The sequence below is a fragment of the Motacilla alba genome, chromosome 2 (genome assembly GCF_015832195.1).
Source record: "Motacilla alba alba isolate MOTALB_02 chromosome 2, Motacilla_alba_V1.0_pri, whole genome shotgun sequence".
NCBI lineage: Eukaryota > Metazoa > Chordata > Aves > Passeriformes > Motacillidae > Motacilla > Motacilla alba.
In genome coordinates, this window is record NC_052017.1 from 74,089,534 (window position 1) to 74,113,641 (window position 24,108).

A 24,108-nucleotide genomic window follows, 5' to 3' on the forward strand; every position below is an offset into this window, starting at 1 on the left:
TCTTTAGGAAGGATGGGAAGGGAAGACAAAGAGAGGGAGTTGCCATATATGTGACAGAGCAGCTAGAGCACATGAAGCTGTACTTGCAAATGGGAGAGGAGCCAATGGGGAGTTTATGGATTAAGATTAAAGGGAGGACAGGCAAAGCTGACATTATAATGGGTGATTGCTAGGCCACTTGACCAAGAAGAACAAGTAGACGAAGCTCTCTAGAAACAGATAGAAGTGGCCTCACATTCACAGCATGCCAAGAAAGGAGATCTTTCTCCGCTCAACACTGGGAAGGCCATGCCTGGAGTGCTGTGTCCAGTTCTAGGCATTCCAGCACAAGAGATGGACACACTGGTGAGAGTACGGCAAAGAATGCTTAAGGCACTGGAGCATCTCACATATGAGGAAAGGCTGAGAGAGCAGCAGCTCTTTGCACCAGAGGAGAGAAGGCTCCAGAGATCTTATCAATGTACACCAACTCCTGAGGGGAAGGGACAAAGAGAACAGAGCCAGACTCTTTCCTGAGATGCCCAGTGACAGGACCAGTGGCAATGGGCACAAACCAAAAAGCAAGAGGTTCCTCTGAACATCAGGAAACACTTTTGTCCTATGAAGGTGATAGCACTGGAAAAATCATTCCAGAATGTAATTTTATGTAATGATTTAAATTACAACTTCTTTATTTAGTAAGTGGTATGTACATAGGGTTTTTTCTTGGAGAATATGGAAAAATAAAAATATGAGTTGCATTTAAGAGTTTATACGTGTTCCACCTCTTTTCTATCACTGATCCTCATTTAATGCCTTACCTACCTGTTTAGGGTTATAAGATTTTTTTTTCCTGAATATATAGTCCCACTGATTTCACTATGATATAAATGAGGTCAGGATTGATACAGGACTTGTTAATCTCTCTTTTTTTGAGTTGCTGTGATTAAAAATAGTATCAATTCAGACTCATAAGAAGTCTACCGAAATGTATGACAACATGTCAGCTCTCTCTTTCTCTCTCTTCCCTTTCTTGGGATTTAATTTAACAATAATACTCTATTATTGTGGACATCACTGTTACATCACTGTTTTGGAGATTATTAAAATGGTTTTTATTCCTTAATTTTGATATACAGTCTCCTCTTAAGTTGACATTTTCTACTTCTTGGGTTGACAGACATTGTTATCCATTTCTGTGTGATAAATACAGAATATACATGAAGAGAAAAAACATACATCACAATTGTAGAAAACCTTCAAAGCTCTTACCAATTGACATGTTACAATGATTTCAGATGGAAACAAAGACAATATTGTGTAATGTGTTTTCAAATGGCCTCCAACAGTAGGCAAAATAAACCAAGCATCAATATCTTAAATGTGTTCTGTATTTGTTTTTAAAAATACAGTACTTTGTATGTATAGTGCAAATTATACATTAGGATATAAAAAACTAACTGTTTCAATGGTTATTTTGTTAATAACAATAATAGGCTACTTTAGGAAAACATATATCAGCATATATATAATACAATAATTCTTGTTTACAAATAACCCCAAACCTACAATTGGTTCTTACAACCACTCTTTTGTGATTAATGCAGAGAGCATAGGAATAAGTGGTGACTTTTCCTTTAAAAATCCCTCAACCTAAACAACAAAGCCCTACGTTTTAAAATACATGAAGCTATTGTGAATTCAGTCAAAGAAAAATATGTGCTGTTTTAGCATATTTACCTTCCTAGGCTGTTCCTTGGTGGAATAGAGAGATTGTTCTGGAAGCTCCTTATTCCTTTATACAATATTTAGTACCATTTTTATTTTAGCCAAAAAAAGCAGGCAAAAACATAGCACATAAAACCCATGGATATTAAAAAAAAAACTCCAACCAAGTCTGAGGAAAATCTTACCAGAATTTTTTTTATTCTGAGACCACAGGACAGTGTACAGAGACTACTCATAGAAGTAGGAATGTAGGCTTGTGCTTTATTGATTTCAGTAGGAGGGGAGCCAAACAATGTTTCTTTGTTCAGTCCAGCGTTTTAATGAATGGGGACCCGAACAACTGCCATGGGTCAGGACTTTTTTCTTCTCTTTAACACAAGAATTCCCTTCTGCTTACTCATACCCAGACATGTATTTGAGGTGCCAGGAAATAAGGGCACTTCAGGTCTACTGGCACTTCTCTGCTTTCTGGCTTTACCTGATGTACAGACTTTATTTATTACATGAAAATTGTAAGACAATATGCATATTGGCTTATGCAAGAACTTTTTGGTGTATGAAATTCAATTAGTATCTCAGCTCAATGCTTGTGTGTCTTCTGGAGTGGAAGCTACAACAACCTAATGAAGCTGAAACTTTCTGGTTCTAACTCTCTAATCAGCTAAAGACCTTGGCTTGAGGAGGGAGATTGGGTACTGGCATATTGACTTAGTGCATCCATGAAAGACGTTTTAACGCTGCTAATAGGATGTGTCTTAAAAAAAAATCCAGCCTTTCTCACATGAAATTCTAGAATATTTTGTCAGTGACAAGACTATTTACCTTCTCTGGACTTGACTCTTCCCTCAAAAACAACCTACAGTAAGAGGAAAAAGATACAAATCGAGTGATGAAAAAATATTATTGTTGTATAGTTTTTTCTGGAAATTGAGAATTTTCAAGATTCTATCTGTAATGAAAATTGTAGGGAGCTGTGAAAATTATAAAATTATAATTCCATCTAAGTGATAGTATTTCACTCAGGGATGTGGAAAGAAATGCTAAAAAAGTATATTAATTTTAATTTATGTCTTACCATTTTAAAACATTGTTAAGAACAAAAAAATATTTTGAACATCAAGGAACTACTGTGAAATTTATCAATAAAAATGGTGGAAAATATTTTTATCTTTCCTTTTGATAATGAATCAAGTTAAGCAAACACAGTCTGAAAATAGTCTGCACTGCAGACTGGAGCTTTTCATTTCCGTTTCTTGCAAAAGAATTTCAGAGTACTCCTCATCTTACATTACTTGTTGCACTTCCAGTTTAGTTTGATCATCCCTTATCTTTCCCAGTTTCATAAAGTATTCTTTTTGAAACCTGTCTTTTTCCTTTCTGCCCGTTTTCTCTTAAATAATACACAATAGCACAGTCCTGGCAAATTGACAATATAACTGAGAAAATTTAATGTGTGACATGTCTAAATAAAACTTGGTGCAAATTTCAGAATCACTGAAAAGAGTTGCTAAAAAATGTTACCTTTTGGATACATTTAAATAAATTAACTTCTTCAGTGAGTAAAATGTGGCTAAAAGCCATGACTGTTGCATCTGTCAACTGTGAGAATACTGCACAGGATATGAGCTGGTCTGAAAATCTTTAACACTAAGTGCAGCTACTGTTAAACAACTGCATCATTTAATAGTTTAGTTTGTGATGCTTAAAATAAATATCTCAGTTGTGGGAATTCTGTATCAATTATTTTCTGCTGACTTCATGTGAAATCTTCCCACTGTTGTGATTATGTTTAGAGACACAATCATTATTATTCAACTAAGTATCCAGTCAAGTTGCTAATATTAAATGTGCACTAGAACACTGAATAAAATGACAAATGCTTCTATGGTGCATTTTGGCTTCACATTGCTAATATAATTACTTAGAAAAAAGCTAATAGGTTACAATTTGCCCTGAAATTTATCCTTAGAATTAGGAGACACTCTGGACTTATTTGTATAAAATCTAAGAAGTAGAGTAATTCAAGAGTGAACTGAGATCTCATTATTGCTATGATACTAAGATTAAATTGAAATTATTGACACATTGCCAAAGAAAGTAGAAAAAAAATTCTGCATTATACAATTAAAAATGACTATTATAAAGTAAGAGATTAAGAGTACATTTAGTACGTTAATATTAAAATAGTATTTCATTTGCAAAGACTACAAAAACTTTAAAGTGTATTGGAAAGTGTCCTATACAATACAATATATTAAATTAAGATTAAAAATAACTTGAATTGCATTAATGCCTACAGTAAGTTTTCTAACTATAGGGAGATTTCTTAATGCACTCATATCTAATTAGTTGAATACCAATCACATAGAAATTGAATACCAATCGCAAAATCATAGAGAGACTTCTGAATCAGAAATTTGAATAGAAATATGTGTGACAAATCTTAACAATTTGACAAGTCTTTATCTCTCATTGTCATATATAATTTTGAATTCCAGAAGTAACTTATATGATAAAATAGATCTGACTAGCCCAATCTCTCTCTGGTTTTCACAGTAGCATCTTGTTGCTTTTTGATGAAAATAGGATTAACACTTCGTATACTACTAGAAAAAAATCCACCTACTTTATACTCATTTTGGGATATTTCAGATTTGTGTGGGTTTCATGGGGGAAGATGGGGAGAAATCCCAAATTCCTGAGTGGACTGGTTTGATTTGAATCATTGGATGTTAATAAACATGGATTTCCTGTGTTGTAATTTTGAAGCAAAATTATGTTGTTCAACTAAAGTCTTCTGAAAGTATTTTCACAAAGATCTTTTACAGATCTAAAAAGTTATTGAGCTGAATTTGATTGGGGCATCTTTTCATAAGCTCATTTTATTTATGGTTGCATTTACCCCAAAGAATGATGTAATATGTTCATTAACCCTGTGTTTTTCCCACAAAGAAGCAAAAATAAATCTATTTCTTAAAACCTGTTTCTGTGTCTGTCTTGGATTACTAATTCATTTTCATTTTTAAGTATTCACATAACAATCCATTTTGTGGCCCTTTTTAAATAATATCTTCCATTTAACAAGATCTTCCTTTTTTATTTATATGAAATCCTTCTGGATTAAAAAGTTTGTTCAACCAATTTAGATAGAAGATATAGCAAAAATGTCTTTCATGGTAATTGAAATTACTGTATGATGAAACAGGGCTATATAAAATAATACCAAGTGACGTTCTGATTTCCTATAAAGTAAGAAAAAATATGCATAAAATACGTATACCAGTGCAGCTGAAAAGGGAAGTATTTCTGCAGAAGAACAGCAAGAAATTCAGGAGTTTGCAAAATATCAGTGACAGATATGAAAACAAAACCACATCTTCACAGCTGATCATTTTGTGCGATGAAATTGCTAAATGAAACAGATGTCTTTCCATTTCTCAGCTTGGCTGACATGAATCACAGATGCCCATTAGCTAAAATAACTATAGGAAACACTTTATGCTAAAAGTAGCAGAGAAATATTTCACAGAACATTTTTTTAGTATTTGAGTAAAACGAAAAAAACCAAACTCTGCAGCACTGATTGACAAAGTGTTCATGCATTTCAAAGTTGGGTAATGATTCACCATACAAGGCTGTGAAGCCCCTTGGGCAGACTTTAGTCACCTTGATTCCTTTAGTAACATCTGGATTGAATTAAGAACTGAAAAAACAAAATGGGAGGTATTCTCTTTTGTTGTTTAACTATACTACGCATTTTCACCCCTTGAATTATGTATGGAAGACTTGCTCATTTTATCTATAGCTTTGTGTTTCCTGATCACTCAAAAAGACCTGAAAGATTATTCTGAATTTGAAGTTTTTTACCATAACTCTGGACTCTTATATAGATACATATAATTTAAATTGGATTACCAAACCAAAGGCATTATTAATATTTTTTTTAGAGAACACAATGTTATAGCTTAAAGTGTTCTTCTAACTATGCAGGTTTGTATTCCTTTTATGTTACTGTGAAGCACAAATCTCGGCTCCCTAGAAGTCGTTATGTGGGTGTCTCAAAGTCCTATATTCCTTTCCAGACTTTTGTCTGATATATGTGTGGGGAAAAACAAACAAACAAACAAAAAAAGTCCCCAGACCACACAAACAAAAAAACCCCACACAAGTAGGAAGTTTGAATTTGGCAGAGGTAATAGGTTAATGATTTTGTGGGCATAAAAACCATTTTTAAATCACCTTACGAAGACTTACACATATCTAGAGGAGAGGCAATGGAAAATCATCAACAATGATAGTACCTTACATATAAGACAAATAACTATGTTAAATACATGCTAAATTGGATCTAAATATATCTGTTCAAAAGCTTCATTATTTTAGTGCGGTGATTTTCTTAGTTTTCTGATTTAGTTTCCTTCACCACACTGTTCAGGCTTCAAGTTCCAGGCAATATTTTAAGGCACCAGAATATGATTATTGGGATTGCTAAATTATTTTACAAGTTCCTGGCATGGTTTTGCTACATATTACTCTCCAAAACAATTTTCATCCATATGTTAAATCTGGCCAGACACTCTTGCTGGGAACTGTTTGCATGGAGTTATTCTGTTCTGGAGATAATGTATTAGAATGGATTTTGCCAGGCTGCTTATTGGTTTCTGAGTCAAAGGACAGGCACTGCAGCACCAATACACTATTGTAAACTTTTGCAGGAATTAATAATACCAGACCTAGGTTTGGAAAGCATCTGGGAAAATTGCAATGTGTCCATTTAAAGATCTCACTCAAACAGGACCTTATTTTATATTTCTGTCACAAGTCTGAGGAAGAGCAGGGTCTTATCATGCTCTTCATAATTCTGCTATGAAAATGTTTCATAGAGTGGTCATGGACCAGCATTGAGTTCCTAGGACCAAAATGTTTTTGAAGTGAAATTTTATTCTAGGAAGACACAGAGAAGAAAACACTCAAGGACTACTTACACTAGATGACATTTTAAAATGGAACACAGCTTGGAAGATACTGCCGAGTCCCTTAAAAAGAAGGGTGAAAGGGTTAATTGGAGGCATGAAAGGTCACAATTTTTGTGGGCCATCAGGGGAGGGATTAAAGTTCATTTTAAAAATTCATTCCTAAAAAGAGATGTGAGAATGGCTTGCAACCTTCACTTTGAAGTCATCTGAAGTAACAGAAGGAGAAGAAAGAAAAATATTTATTTGCAAAGGATTTTTCTTAACATCTACCTTCCTATTCTTTGTTTGGTGGAGTTTCATTTTTTCTTTTATTTGTTGTAGAATGAAAAGAAACAGTAAGAAAATACTCACTTTGTAAAGTAAACATGCACGTGTGTAGTGTAAGCAAAGTTTAATAGGTCCAAATACTTTCATGTATAAAATCAAAGTTCAGAACATGATAGTATTCACATTTCTACCATGAAGGCTTTGATCCAAGATGCCTGGTGAGTTCTGTCTATTCCACATATATCAAGTCTGTGGGAAATATTCAGTGTTTGAAAATTTTTCACAACATCAAGTCTGTGGGAAATATTCAGTGTTTGAAAATTTTTCACAACATAGAAGTCTTCTGTTTGACTTTGGCTTATCCCACCAGTCCACACTGTATGTTTGGTTTCAGCACAAAAGACAAGGAAAGACAAATTCGAAACCAGAATAATTAAATATTTTTACTTCTAATACTTGAAACAGATACTATGGAAGACAATATGAGGGTATCATAGATGAAAAAGAGAAATATTTTCATGGCTGCATAGCAAAGGTGATATTTATGCTATTCTACATGTATAATATTTTTCATCATCTGAAATGGAGACTTAAATTTAAAAAAAAAACTCTTCACATGAATAAATATAATCTTCCCATGGATCTAATCAATGCTGTTATAAGATGTGCAAATAAATATTTTTAGAAGGAAAAAAATGCACCAGTTCTTAAACTGGAATATCTGATATTTCTTGGGTGTGATTTAAAAAAAATGTATTTGCACTTCAGTTTTGTAATAAGAGCTTCTACTTCATTTGATCCTTCTGCTGAACTCAAAACTAAGTTTACTAAAAAGAATATATTTCATGGTGAAAATAAATCTGAGTGCCAGATTCTTTCAGTTATTTACGGAATCAACGAGATTGGAAAGACTTTTCCAATAAGGTGTTTAGAGAAATTATGCTAAATGTATCCAAAAGATCAAATGAGCCATCATCCATGTGGCTGTGCTGAACAATGAAGCATAATTGAATAAATTTTCATTTAAAAGCAGTCGGGACTGCAAGTTATATATGTGAAGTTAAGCTTTATACAACTTAAATAATAGGTATTAAATGAATGAGGAATGCTTAATAAATTTGGGTGTTTTTCCTTTAGTCTATTTACATTAGTTGATGGAGTGCAAGTGATAATGACTTAAAAGTAAATTTTCCCTAATTTGGGAGGAGTATAGATAATATGAAATTAAATGAAAAAAAAAATCATGAAACCAGTGGTTCTGTTTTCCTTAATTGTCTTGTATTTAGCCATGTTCTTTATCTGCTTAGTGAATTTACAACTAGCACAGCAGTTGTGAATTTTTAATAGGATCTCTTCAAGGAAAGAAAAGGTCAGTATTAACATAAAAATCTTCTTTAAGAATGTGGTGCAGAGGTTTCTTAGCAGAGAACAGGTGTTGCTGCAAAAGCAAAATCTTCCATGCCAAGCTGAAAGATTCTTGGAACTAAGTTAGGAAACTGGCTGTCAGTCAGTAGGGAAAAGAAATTACTTTCTTAACGTTATCAACCACATATGTTGCATACAGAACAACTTAAAATATAATAATGATATTTAAAAACAACCATTCTTTTAATTGCTTCTAAACAAAGTACTGTCTTCTTCCATTTCAGCTTCATTCTGACCAGGATAAGGGAGACGGATCCCTCAAATATATTTTGTCAGGAGATGGAGCTGGTACTCTTTTTATAATTGATGAGAAAACAGGAGATATTCATGCAACTCGGAGAATTGACAGGGAAGAGAAAGCCTTTTACACCCTGCGTGCCCAAGCTATCAATAGAAGAACTTTGAGACCAGTGGAACCTGAGTCTGAGTTTGTCATCAAGATCCATGACATCAATGACAATGAACCAACATTTCCAGAAGAAGTTTACACTGCTAGTGTTCCTGAAATGTCAGTAGTAGGTGAGTTCTCCGTACTGAGGCACAAATTCCTTTTCTTCATTACTTGAAAAATTATTTCCCCATCTTTTCAAAAGTCAGTGTGTGCAGAATTCTACCTGATGAGTTAAGTATTTTTAATTTTGACATATTTGTTCAAATACTAAAATGGCATTCAGAACCAGATTTTTATGATCTGTTTCTACTTGGAATATCCAAATTATTGGCTTTACAGTTCTTTGGAATATAAATATTATAGATAGTAGGCAATGGTGAATCATCCTCCTCCTTAGGAACTGTTAGAATAAGCTGACTAAATTAGCCTGTTGAAAGCTCAATTTTTTTTTTCTTTAATTTTCACTGGAGGTTTCCAGTGGTGATAAGCTCTGAATGGAGAGCTGTCTCCACTCCCTCTGTGGGTGAGGAGAATTATATTGACTCATGCACTGTTGATGCACTGTCTGAAGGTAGACACCCTCTTTCTTTTCTTTCACTTTTTTACTGTATAGACAAATCCTCTTGTGCTTTCACTTCCTCCCTTCACTCCATCCACGAATCACACTTTCATGAATGTTAAACAGCTGTTTGAGTTGATCCTTCTTCTCTTTGCAATGTATTTCAGTTCCTGTCTTAACTACAAAGCTGTGGCCTGGATCATGTTAGCTGGTGAATTTTATAATCAATAACATTTTGAAATATGAGCTATTATTGATATTAGTGCATACAATTCATTAAGAATAATTGTTAAAAACTTAAAAAGATATTACATTTATTTTAACATTATAATTAATTATTTAATTGTATAAGTGTTGTTACTGTAATATTAAGTTCTAAAAATTCAGAAAACAAACAATTCATTCAATATAATTTTAGGCTATTATTACCATTTTAATCACTTCCACTGCCTGAATAGGTCAAACAGGTATTTTAGATGACTAAATTAGCCCATTGAGATAATAAGTTTTTAAGACATTTAATATATAGAGGTATTGATGATTTAGTATTTACTTTCCAGGACCTTGAAAAATGCTAAAAGAGAAAAAAAATACATAATTACTGAAAGAGAATGGCCTCAGCAAATCTGTGCAGCAATGTATGGAAACATAATACCAATAGCTTTTTGTTCTTGTCTCTTTTGTAATAGTATCTTGCTATTTCAATCTGCTTTCAGTTTGTGATTGAATCAGTTTTTAAAATTCCAGCATTCAGCAAGTGGTTTTTATTGTAAAGGAAAATAAATTTTAAAAAGAAAGATAACAAAATCTGACAGATAATTGTGTAGGCCTGTACTGAAATCTCATTAAATCAGCCCATATAAAGAGGAGAACTGAAAAGTCTTCCAACTTTACTGTTCCAAAATCTAACAAAATGTAATACCAATTTACTAACGTACTGGTCTGTTTTCTAAATTTCCATAAACATACACAGCTTTAGGCAGAGCATATTTAAAGTGCATCCTGAAAGAACATTTCTAGAGCATTATCTAGAGAAGCATATGGCAAGATTACAGGAGAGTTGAAAAAGAGTGTCTCAGAGTTTCAATTTTATTTCTCATGTTCTTTCTGTAAATTCCAAAATGCATTGTTTAAAACATGACTGGAAAGATATAAGAAAATTATGCAGTGTTTTCATAAAATATTATGCTATTATATAATACTAAGTTATAAGCTATTGTTTCTTCATTTCATCAGTCTCAATTCCATAAATAACATTTTTTCTTTAAGTATTCTTGAACATTCACAGCATTATTTCAATGCTTCCGAAGTATTCAGATTACAAGGTTCCAGTGTATCTGTACAGCAGTACATAGATCATAAAATTTTGAAACTGCAAAATGTCAGCATTAAAACAACAAAAGAAATGAAATAATATGATAAGAAAAATATTTAGAAAACAATAATTGATAGAAAAACAAAGAGCAACAAAAACACCAGCTTGGGTGTACTTAGTGTGTTAACCTTGTATCTTACATAAATAGCTGTGCTGAAACCAATGGACTTCATTTTGTCAATAAAATGGTAATAATTAGCATAATTACAACTCAGTTCAAATCTGTCATGTTCCTGGATTTTATAAATATAGTCATTCAGCTGCTAGTGACTGACTGTCTACCTGATAGGTAGCATTTCTTTTAGCCTTATTACTTTTAGTTTTATGTCTGCTCCCTAGACGTTTATATTCATCTGTGGTCCATGAGAGAATGATGTGATTTTATAAAGTATTCATCAAAGTTGATTCATTTCTTCATAATTCTCCAACTTAAAAAATCTACTCTGTAATCTGAAAACTGAAGGCTAAGCGAAGAAGGAGAGAAATCTAAAAGAATAAGCTGCATAACATTTTTGAGAAAAATAGAATTAATCAGAAATTGTGAAGTCATTATGTTAAAATTCTTCACATTTTGGTACAACAATAATATATTATCACATCAATATTACAAAATATTTTTCAATTAGTATTTTTTCTGGCATCATAAAATTCAGGAATTTTTAGTACAGCAACTTACATGAGAAATTTATGAAAAAGGGAGCAATTACATTTTTTATTACAATTTCACTTCCTCATTCAAAGGAAAATAGGAGGAAATTCCTACATTTCTCCATTTTTCTCTCTCTGGATCATTTTTATTTTTTTAGTTATAGTATTGTGAGCACCCCATTACTGACCCAGTACTGTTGGCCATGGGCTAAGAAATTGTCAGGCTTGATGTGAGGAATGCAGATAGAAATTGCAGTCTTGGATGTAATTGCACATTCCATTGAATGTCCCCTGTAGTAGTCACTTCTGGGAGAAAGTAGAAACAATTAATTTTTTTCTATAAATGTCTGCAAACATTAAGAGGAGTTCATGATATTAATATTTTCACAGCATAGGTACCAGAAAGAGAAATTACAAAGCTAAGTTATTATGGCCCTTACCTGAACAGAGATGAGTTACGTGGTTCTATAAAAAGTGTGGTACTATCAGGACTGTAATATTTTCATTATCTTACCCAGGATAGTCAACATGGTGTGGCACTATGCTATATATTGGGAGTCTGAGAAAGAGAGATACTGCTGGAACCACACCCTGCCTTTCCTGGGACAGACTTGCCAAGCAGAGAGAACACCATGTGAAGGACTCCCTATCCTCACTCTGTTCCACTTCTCTGAATGCAGTGACTTCAGGGATAGTGGAGGACAGTGACAAGTTCCTGCCCAGTCATGCAGGTGCATGTCTTCCATGACTACCTTGCTGTCACAGATGCCCTTGCAGGGCAGGTGCTGATCTCCCCTCTCTGCTGATTTGCAATAGGATACTGTTCCAAGGGAAGCTCCGATTAGACATTAGGAAAAGGTTCTTCATTGAGAGATTGGTCAGTCACTGAAACAGGCTCCCCATGAAAGTGTCAGTGTCTGGAATGCTTCTCTTAGTCATATGGTTTAGTTTTAGGTTGTCCTATGAGAAGCAGAAAGTTGGACTTGATGATCCTTTTGGGTCCTTTCCAACCCAGTATATGAGTCCATGATAGCATTATCTACCAAAAATACATCAATATTTTTATAGGATGACTTGCACTCCTGCTACTATTGGTACATCTAAGTTCAATAGTTTACTATCAATCAGGTGTAAAGGCTGGACCTCTAGACAGACACATAAACATACCCAAACAATGTTTTTAAAGTTTATTCAAACAACTGCACAAAGATCCTTATATATAAAAGTAGGATTGTATAGTATAGTAAAATGGGGTGAAAAGAAAAATAAAATACATGCCACTTTCACTGTCAAAGGTGAAAGAGGACCTTGTGTACATAGATGGTGCAGATAGAGATCAGATGTCATGCGTCTTATTGGAGGACACAACACTGGAATGATTCTCTTTGTTCATTGTTTCCAGTTCCTGTGGAAGTTCCAGTTCCAACTGGAAGTTGTCATAATCTTTTACATGTATTTTCACCACAAAAGTGATGTTTAATAGATAATAAACATTTACTCTTTTTTTTTCTTGGTATACTTTAAATCCATATCAGTATTTAAAATGACTACTAACTTACAGTTTGTACCTGTGCCTTGTATTTATGTTGTGCTGTGACTGTGTTCTCAAAACCTTGGCCACCACCTGGTGACTGCATTCTCTATCCTGGTACTGAATATAACTGTTTCAAATGGGCTTAATCTTATCTCTACTTTAAGAAGTGTCAAAAAACCCAAAAAGTCAACTATTCTGCAGTTTTGCCACTGTGTTGTCTATTTCTACACATCTGTACTGCAGCTGAAATGGTGAGATGCTCATATGAACCTTGTATGCACTAATTTGGATACCAGAAAGAAGACAAACATGGTATCACATCAAACAAAGAAAATAATGAAATGCTTATATACCACAAACTTGAAGTGATTGAAATCTGTGCACCCTTGGAGTACAGGGTTTGCTCCATCCTGAAGTTTCCTGTACTAGAAGGAACGATATGGTGATCAGGAAGTCAGAAAAACACTATTTGGACTTTATCTACTCCATAGGCCTCCATCCATGAACTTTATAAAGTCATGATGTAGCCATACACCAGCCTCTTTCAGACCACAAGAGCAGTTTTGATTTCTTCTTCCAGCTGTGGTACTAATCAGACAGACACCGGAGGATATGGCTATTTCTATTATCAAATAGAGTGTCTTGACAAAGGCCCATAAATTCTTTGTTGCCTTGTTCATCTTTCTTTTGTTGCTTATTAAACATTGAAAAGGCAGACATAAATGGGCCAACTTCAGGATCTTGCAGCTGGGTCGATACCCGAGAAGACAACTTATTCTCCTGAAGTCTTTGTACTGATTGCTGGATTTTTATCGTCTTTCACTTTTTCCTTTCCTTACTTTCAGAGTTTGTGACCCAGAATATTCTTGCAGTTTTGAAGACAGTCTTCTGCTCTGTCCATCATATTTTTTACCTATCTCTTTCTGCTCGTTTGGAGATTTCTTTACTGAACTGCAGATAGTGTATGTTCCTCTAGATGGATTTTCCTGTAGAATTTGCCTATTAGTGTATTTTAGAAAAGTTTTCCGAACATTCTATTTAGACCTCTTTTTAGATATTTATATATCTTCACAGCCTATATATTCTATAATCATTCCTTATCCTTATTGCATCTTGTAACTTTTCTGCTTCTAAATTAGGGATATCAATATATGATTCAGAAGATGTAACCTCCTTCTGGGTTTACATGTGATGTACAGGGTGCCCTGTTGCTCTGTCATCTCTACTTCTTGTTATATGTTTTTCTTTCTCTTTAGACAGCAGTTAGAGCTGCTTAACTTTTTACCTTAGCTTCTTCTACGCTCCCTCATTAGTGCTATTCACCAGTTCCCAGTGCTTAGTCATCTCTGCCTCTCTGCCTCTCTGCCTCTCTGCCTCTTCCTTCTGGTTTCCTACCAAGATATTTCACAATCTTTTTTTTCATATAAAGTTCACTCAACAAACCCTTTGCATCTTCTGACTTATGACATTTCAAAAACCCAAATCAGGATTTTTTTTAATTTTTTTACAGAGTTTTATTTCAGTCTGCACAAATCCTGCCATTAGGAGATGAAACAAAAAGTTTTAAAAAAACCCCAAAACCAAAACAAAAACTCACCAAGCTAAAACATTATTTTTCCTTAAAAAGGACATCTTAAAAGAAAGGAAATTATCTACTCCAGTGCTTGTTTGCAACTTACTGTTTTCTAAGCTACAGGACTACCTTGTAGTCAGAGATCTTTCTGACATTGAGTTCTCTGAACATGCAGTCCTTTTCAGTTCTTTTCTGTATTCTGCAGCTTGAAATAGATTATTTCAGAGGAAAACAGGTGTCATTATTTCCGGGGAAAATAGGTGTCATTATTTCCTGTCTTTTCCACTAAAAAGAGCAGAAAATTTCTATTAATTTGGCTTGTTATTTGTATGGATAATTTACTATAGAGGGTACTTGCTCTAGCTAAGTATCACGTAACTCAGATGGGAGTAAAGAAAACAAAACCTAAGTTTAGAATCCAGCTCTACAGTGGATATTTTGTGGATCCCTTTTCCTAGATAATTATTTCCAGTGATTTTTATCTAATGTGTATGCATCATAAATGAATTGTGAGGTCAAAGTCATAAATACTTGTGTTGTGTTTGAAGATGCTTGCAGAAAACAGCAGCAAGGGCCAAATATATTAATTACTGTTACAGTCCTAGACTCTAGGGAGAGTCAAACACTATAATTAAAGTTATGTTAAAATATGCCTTCTGAGAACTACAATAATCTGACAAAAGGCTGTTTGTTTCTGGGCCAAGTTTACCACTGTTAATTCTAGTTCATGGTATGTAAAATAGGCAATTAGGCGGGCAGAAAATAACAGAATTCACTAGTGTGTTATTAATAACATAGATGGTGCCTTATTCATAGATTCATAGAATGGTTTGAGTTGGAAGGGACCTTAAAGATCTTCTAGTTCAAATCCCCCTGCCATGGCAGGGATGTCACCTACTGACCTTTTTTCTCAGACAGGCCTTGAACACTGCCAAGGATGGGACAGCTAAAGCTTCTCTGGGAAACCTGTTCCAATGCCTCACCACCCTCATAGTAAAGAATTTGTTCTTTATATCGAATTTAAACCTGGTCTCTTTCAGTTTGAAGCCATTCCCCCTTGTCCTATGCCCTTGTAAAATGTCCATCTCGATCTCTCCTGTATGTAATCACTGTCTCCTTTATGCACTGCTATGGAGTTCAGATTAGGCTTTAAATTCTGAAGGTCGAAGACCAGCTCATCAGAAGTAGCCTGTGACTATGTAAAAGACAGAGCAAGATCTAGACCAAGTGATGATCATTAAGTGATCCCTACACAGTAGTTTTTAAGCGCTGGCATAAATTATCATCTTCAATGCCTTTGGATTTCTACTCCAGATTTCAAATCAGAACAAACAATACATTTGTTTCATTGAGCATCAATGGTCTTCAGTGTACTGAAGCAAAGCAAAACCAGCTGGTGCTTTGACAGCTGATGTGCAGAATGTAATTCATACACTGATAGCACTACTCCTGTTCACTTCTTGATGTGGCTTTTGTCAGGTTTCTTAAGGAATTGCTGATCCCCCTGTGGAAGCCTAGGGAGAACATCTATTTTCCTCTCATAGCAAGGCCAAGATCAGAGGGGAGTTCTGCATCCTGAATGGCACTTGGAAGTGTAGTAGTGCTCTTGCACTTCTCCTCCCAGGTACCTAACCCATAAAAAACAAAGAGCTGAGGTAACATTAAAAAGTAAAATTCATTCTTACTGCATTTATGGGTAATAGAGTGTACATTGTCTTGATCATAACCCACCAATTGCATGGTGTGATAGTGATGAAATTAAGAAGCACAAGTCCCTTTCCACAAACTTTAAAGGGAATAGGTACAAATCTACAGTTTTCAAAAGTTTCTGATAGGTTGGTAGTTTTTTTTTGGGGGGGGTGTATATATGCAGCATAGATTATATAATTTGCTCTGTTTCATGTGCATGTGCACTGAGAATATTAATTAATATATTCATTATGACACCCAAATAAGACAGCAGTAACTGTTAGACACATATTGTTACATTAAAAATTGAATGGTTTTAAATATATATTTTAATTTATTAAACATTTTCTTCAGTTTCCTTCCGAATTTTTCTTCAAAATTGGTTTTCCTTATATTTTTTTAACTAAAATGAAAGAAAAGTCTCATACAATTGACCTATTAATAGATATGTCTAGTTTCACAAATGAAGGAAATGTGAAAACTAGAAAAAATAAATTATTCAGTTACATGTAAGAGAGACAAAGTATTTATTTTCATGTATTTACAGTGTAGAAGTTTCTAATAAACACATCATGCTGTTGTGACAGATGTCTTGATTATGACTGTTGTCTGTTGTTATGGATATGAAATGGAGGAGTTGTAAACTTTACTTGCACAATTCCATGTTGGTCAGTGTACTCAGTGGCTTGGGGTTTTTTGTTTTTTTTTTTCCTTTTTATTAACTGGCAGCACTTCAGTTATTGAACATGATTTGTCTTACCCTTCTTTTACACAACTGCTATTTCAGAGAAGGTATTTTTTAAGAACAAGTATACATTCTAGCACTGCAGTTTGTCTGCAGTAGTAGGATGGTCTGAAAGTGCTTTTCAGAATCAAGATAACTCTCTTCAGAAACTTAAATATATTAAACAGACAGACCTATTCACCTTTTAGCAAAATAGTTATACAGACATATATCTGTACATGAAGTTCAGTGTGGCTGAAGACATAAGACATTTGTGAATCATAGAGACAATGCTTTTAGAACAGACCTATTATCCCCACATTCTTATTATTTAAAAAAAGTTCAGATTTTTGGATTCAGCCATATTCTAGATGGTTACCAAAGCAATCTTTAATATAATATAAAGTTATTTTCTCTTAATTTCTTTATACTTGGGCAGCAATTTTTATCTTTTAAAATTTTATTTTGTGTTTGGATCTTTTCTCTGTTAAACTCATGATTCACTCCATTTTAATAGGAACAATAAAACCAGCAATATGCATGCCCACTTTGCCTTCTTTATGAGAAGCCAGTACTTTTAGGGACTCACTGAAACAAGTATTTTGATTCTCTAGCATTTTGGAGAACTCATCTCTGTTTCAACAGTTAGGCACGTGCTTATTCCCTTGATATTGGTGCTATGGTTGAAAAATTTACTTTTAAAAAGTGGGTTTGATGTCATGTCATAAATTCCCAAATAAATGGAGAAATAGCAATTACTTTTACTTGTTTTTCTATATATGTTAGAATAACTATGTAACATAGACAGACAATGCAGATAATGAAAGGGAGTAAATAGTTGTGCCAAGGGTCCTGGATTTACCGGTGCGTTTTTTCATATTTGATGAGGAAAAGAATTTTGAAGGAATTGGGATAAAAGGAGAAACAAGTTTTGAAGTCTTCTGATCCTCAGACTAGCCCATGGCTAGCCAGTCATGTGCTTATGATTATTGTTTTCCCTTTGTTTTTTCAATTCTTTCCTATATACTTAAAATAGTGTCTGCACTTTATGGATGCACAATAGGGGGGATCCTCGTTCATACTTTATTTCTGTGATGGAAGAGTTGAACAAGATGTAGAAAATATTTTGATTGTGGAAAAACTATCAGTGGTAATGGCAAGCATTTCATGTTTCAAAGGATTGGTATATTCTACTAAAATTTAGAGGTCTTTAAGGTTAGGAAATTTTCTGCAATCTAAATAATTAGCAGATTTCAAAGTTCATATGACTGTGTTTCTTCTGGTAAGATATATCTATAGTAACACTTAGAAAGCAGGCAGAACCGATGACTTGTTTTTCACAAGTACCAATGACCTGTTTAATCATCTTTTTCTGTCATGTTCCTTCCTGCATGTGTTGTTTCATATCATCCTGATATCATTGAACAAAAGAAAAGAAAAGAAAAAGAAAAGAAACCAAAAAACACCCCAAATCCATTCTAGGTAATGGAATGAAGGTATTTATTCCAATTTAAAAAATGTCTTCTACAAAGAGGATGTGAATACATGAAATTATTGTAGCTAGGTAAGGATAAGAATTCAGCTCAGACACAGCTATTGTTTATATTTTCTAATTAAATCTTAATCACACTTGCGGGATTAGGGAAGTTTATTTTCAATTTATGTAGGAGACCTGGAATAAGGAAGAATGTACCTAATGTTGACTAGAAGATTACAAATATATTTGGAAAATCTAATCATCATTAGCTTAAATTTTTTTTGGTGTCTGTTGGAATGGAAATTGATACTCTGACACCTCCATATAGTGTCATATGCAACTAAGTTGGCTTTGGATGTTTCAGGTACTTCTGTGGTCCAAGTTACAGCTACAGATGCTGATGATCCTTCATATGGAAACAGTGCCAGAATAATTTACAGCATACTTCAAGGGCAGCCATATTTCTCTGTGGAACCAGAAACAGGTAATGAAAATTTTCATTATTTTTATTTATCATAAACTTTAAAAAATTTCTTTAATTTAAAAGACCTTAGATCACATAAAAAATGTAATTAAACACTACCTGAAATGAAAGAGCATTTCTTGCTTTTTCTTATGATTTACAACTTTTATAATACATATAATAACTCAAGACATCTGAAATTATGAAGTATAAGTAATTTCACAGTGGGACTATTTATTGCTTAAGATTTAAATAACAACATTTCTGATAAAGACAGGCATAAAGTGGTTTTTTTTTCCTTAGAAAATATTGGGGTTTTTTCCCCTAATGATTCTACTTAGATTAATAGAAGGTGATCTTTCTCCTAAACCTTTGGCACAAATATCTTGAAGCATTTTTAGCATGAAACTGGAAAAGTACCTGTAATGTAGAAAAAGTACTCAACCAAGACACAACTTGTAATAAAGACTACTGTAATTATAAGACTACAATAAAACTTTTGGAGAGAAATTTGTTCTTTGAAACATTAAATGAATATTTTAGAGATTTATTTCAAGACTAATATAAACAAGATGCAGCGTACTGCTGCACATAAGCAACAAATACATTATTAGCAATTCTGTTTTCCAATTTATTTCTTTTAGGCATCATCAGGACTGCGTTGCCGAACATGAACAGAGAAAACAGGGAGCAATACCAAGTAGTTATCCAGGCAAAGGACATGGGAGGCCAGATGGGTGGATTATCAGGGACCACCACCGTGAACATCACACTGACTGATGTCAACGACAATCCACCTCGCTTCCCCCAGAGTAAGCTGCATTTAATAGTTGACTTGTGCTGTAAGAGTTAAGCAATCACCATCTGGTTTAATTTAGAGTAAATCTAGATTATGGGGCACACATAAACAAAAGGCTTATGTGCTGATTATTATTATTAAAGGGGTATATTAAATGTTAAAACATTTTTTTTTTTTAAGAAACAGTTACATGATGAAATATAACTTCAGTAAACCTGGAATTCCTCCCAGGAATATGGGAGTGGACTCGTAGATGGACTCGTAAGAGCATTAGAGCAATGTTTTTGCTTTCCTTACCTATTGCTTAAATCCTACATGCTCTCCCACTGGAGAATAAAACATGTTGTAATTCTAGATATGCACAAATGTTTGAATTGAGGTATCTGCTTAAATATTTAATCATAAAGAATGTGGAAAAGAAATTACTCAAAGGGAATCAGACAGATTTGTACTTTTTCAGCTATAGAGCTACAAAACAACACACAAAATTTCCCAAATTAAAGCAAATTACATTTAACTTTTTTCGGGTTTTTTACAGCTTTAGTGAAGGTTTTTATAATGCTTTTTGCCTTTTGATAATAACCACTGTGAAGACTTTGCATTCGGAAACCAAAATGTAAAAATATTCTTGGTCTCTATCTGATATGAAAATATAAAACTATGTAGCATTGAACTTGTAACAGTTAAGCATTTTAAGTACATTTGAAGCCTTTTGCATAAATTGAAGTTGCAATATTTGCACGATGATTTAGATTTACTTAATACATAAAGGATTTAGAGTATTTTCACCACACACTTTATACACGCTGTATAATTCTACTCAATCCAGTAGTTACTGATGCACTCTTCTTGATCAAAATAACAGAATCAGCTTCAAATTATGCTCCTTATGGCAGAACTGGAGTACATAATTATGTTCAATTTAATATTAAAGTTAATATATATGCGTTCAGCTAAGATGTTTATCAGCATGTAATTTCATATATACACTTGAAATAAAAAAATTCATACACCATTGAGTAAGTAGAATTTGTGCATTTCTACAAAGATCATATTCTGAACAGAATTTATTGTTAATTTATAATTTCATTTTTCATTTTTCCATAATTTTTTATTTATTATTTTTATTGTTTCCATTTGTCTATAGAAGATTATGGTATTTCCATTGTTGTGTAGGACAGGAATACTATATTACTCCTCTCTGGACACACTGAAGAAGATTATACAAAGACGTGTCATGTTCAAAGCCTAGCAGGGAAAAAAAAAAAAAACAGTTAAACTTCAGACAGCATAGAAGCTTCAAAAGTGCATATTTATACTATTCCTTTTTTCTCTTTTTTCTTGTTTCTTAAATAGTGTGTTAAATTAGAACTTAGAATCAACTTTCTAGACCATTTTAACATGACTTATCTGGGATTCCAATGTTATATTTGAGACAGAGAAGGATTTGATGTAGCATCTCTGCATTTTTCTTTAATGTCAGTTTAAATCAGATGTGTCATTTGCTTTAAAGAAATTTAATTTTGCTCTCATGGGCTTTTGCTGTTGTTGTTTGATTTTTCTCTCTACTTTCTCTCTGCCAATTTCTTTGTTAGATCTAAATGCACGTTTCATTGGAGATGAAAACTAAGACATTTATAAAGATGACATATTTATAAAGATGACTATTTTACTAAAGATAGCTATTGACTTTAAAAAATATATATATTTAAGCTCAAAATGGAAATAGCCATTATAATGATTCATGATTTTAACAGAGTTCAATGAGACTGCTGGAATTGAAACTGATTAAGTTAAATTATTCTTATACTTTTCCAATAATAAAAAACCAGATGTATTAAGTTAATGAAACAACAATATTCATATCAGATTTATAAATTATCAGGCTAAGTATTTGAATTCCTATTATGTTTCCACAGGACTCAGCATTTTACAGCTATATGCTTCAATAAAATGTTTAATATCAGCTTATAAGTCTCCCACAAGAAACTCATATTAAAATTGTGCAAAATTTGACATTATGTATTGTATCATACATTCTTAAAAAAAAATAGAAGAATTCCTAATTCCTATGTTGTTTACATTATGAAACAAGGATTCTTCAGAATATTTTTCTTTTCTTAAAAATGTACTAAAAGCCACCTAGATAACACTGGTGATGAGACTGAAAACTTTTTCAAGGTGCTATAGAAAGTTCTTCAAAGACCTCAGACACTGGATCTTTGTTTCAACTATAATATTTCCTGGTGTTCTCAGACATAAGGAGATAGTGTTGATCAGTGATAAATGGGAAGTGTGATTTATGGACTTAAAAGCCTGAGTCTGAATGAAATTCAGTGCACCTAAATTATGGCAGCCCATGTGTCCTGTGAGACTATAGCCTGTAGTACTTTATAATATTTGCCCTTACATTATCTGCCTATTCAAGAGTGAATGGGAAGAAAGGTAAATGGAAAAATGAGATTGGTTTTTCATTCTTTATGACTGACTGAAGTATTTGCAATCCCAAGTGTGTAGACTTTAATCCTCAAGCTGATTTCTGCTCTCCTTAGTATATGGAAAAGTATTCTTTTCCTTGATCCTCCCATTTCTTTTCCTGACAGACAAATGAAAGGACATCATTCACTGGAGTAAATGCAAAGAGTAAACTACTTTCCTTGAGAAGAGAGAAATAAGATTGACAGCAAAGTTTTGCAAGGATGAGTCAACTTTGGTGTACTTGGTATTCTGATACAGTGTCCAAAGCTGCACTGCATCCCATACTTAGTCAATGCATTAAATGTATTCAGTGACAAAAGGAATAAAATGAAGTGTCTCATACTATGGTGGAGATTTCTAGAAATGGATAGGCTAGATTAAAAATTATCTTTCAGATTATAAATTTCTGGTTATTTTCCCTCTCTGTTTCCACTACCTTATTAGCAATCCATGATATGAGCACTTAGCACTTTGTAGATTAAATAATGACTAGGGTATTTGCACTGGGAGTCAAAGTAGTGTCCACAGGCATAGGGATATAGTTTTAAGTGCTAAAAAAAAAATTGGGGATTAGTTGACCCCTCATAAAAATAATTATAACATATAAATATTAATTGAGAATAAAAAAAAGCAGTCTTTCACCAGTCTCCTACAGTTCTGCTTAAGTACTAAACTGGGGATATTTTTTCTTTTGTTTTTTTACCATTAGGTGATTAGAGAGAGATTCTCTACTAGTGAAGTAGTACAGGTTTAGATATTAGAGAAAGGTAATGAAAATGTTAGAGAAAATGCAGGATAAAATACTCAATTGAATATCAAAATGTGACCGAGGAAAAATAAACACATACAAATAGAATGTGGGGTGTACATGGCCATAAAGAATTCATTCTGCTGCTGTATGTCCGTTTCATATTAAAATATGCTTAAGTAAAATTATATGAAGAAATTAAATTTAAATATTTCAATATTTTTCATTCAACATTTAATTGCAAACTAAATGTGAATGCATTTCTTTTTAAATTTTTGCATTTTCACTTTTTTAGATCTGTCAAATGGGAACATAATAACATAATAGAACAGAAAAAAAAAACAAACTGTAGAAGCAGAAAAAAATCCCTAATGACCCAATAAATAATAGGGTTTTTTGTAGTAAGTGTCACTCTGTAGCTGGCTTGTAATACACCAATAATCCTCAAATGCCTCATGCTTTCCTGAGTTATGATAAAATCACATTGTCAGTGACCTTCCCATACAACCATGCCAATCTCTCCCCATGATTCTTCTTGATTGCACAAAACTAATATGCCCTTAATGGACTTTTCTGTACTACTTATCTGGGCAATGTATTTATGTTTTGCTTTTTGTGTAGGCTGTCCAGCTTTTAACTGTTGCAGTTGCTGCCCTTTACCATTTCTATTTTTGTGTTATTTCAAGCATACCTCTAACTCCTTTAACTTAGGTAGTCTCTAAGTAGAACAGAAAATCTTGGTAAACTTAACAAAGGCCGTAGAAGAAAATGTTTTCAAAGAGAGATTTGATGAATTTACTTTCATCTTTGGAATGACAACTGTAGATGCATTAATTTTAAAATATTTTTTTCTGAGAATTCTTCATAGCGCATTATGTCCCCCACGTGTTTTTGTAGCGTATGTTCCAAGAGATGGGATCAAATATCTCAATGCTTATTTACAGTTTTCACAGTAAGGCTAGGACATAGAATGCTAAAATGTATGGTAAGATACTTATTTCAATTTACTGCAGCATGTCTGATGATGACAGTTTTATTCCTATGTATTTTATCAGCTGTGTGACACTACCATAAAGGGATATAACTGAGATAAGAAAAGTAGCACAAACCAAGAACTGTAATATTCATAAGCCTATTTAAGTATGAATTAACTGCTTTAACAAGTATAGGCACAATTTCTGCTCGCAGATTTTTAAAACACCTCCCCCTGCATTAATGTGTTATTCAAATTTATTTAATGTGGTATCTTACTATCTCATTTTGAAAGCTGAAATA

The 24,108-nt window shown here is 33.4% G+C and overlaps 1 protein-coding gene across 3 annotated transcripts in view; it reads left to right on the top strand.

The window, feature by feature from the left end:
• CDH10 (cadherin 10) overlaps positions 1-24,108 on the top strand; it is a 93,617-nt gene that overhangs the window by 51,387 nt on the left and 18,122 nt on the right. For all 3 annotated transcript variants that reach the window (XM_038127397.1, XM_038127396.1, XM_038127398.1), the window contains 3 exons: positions 8,600-8,894; positions 18,710-18,829; positions 19,453-19,620. In XM_038127397.1, the coding sequence (XP_037983325.1) occupies positions 8,600-8,894; positions 18,710-18,829; positions 19,453-19,620 (583 nt within the window). The remainder of the gene's footprint in view (positions 1-8,599; positions 8,895-18,709; positions 18,830-19,452; positions 19,621-24,108) is intronic.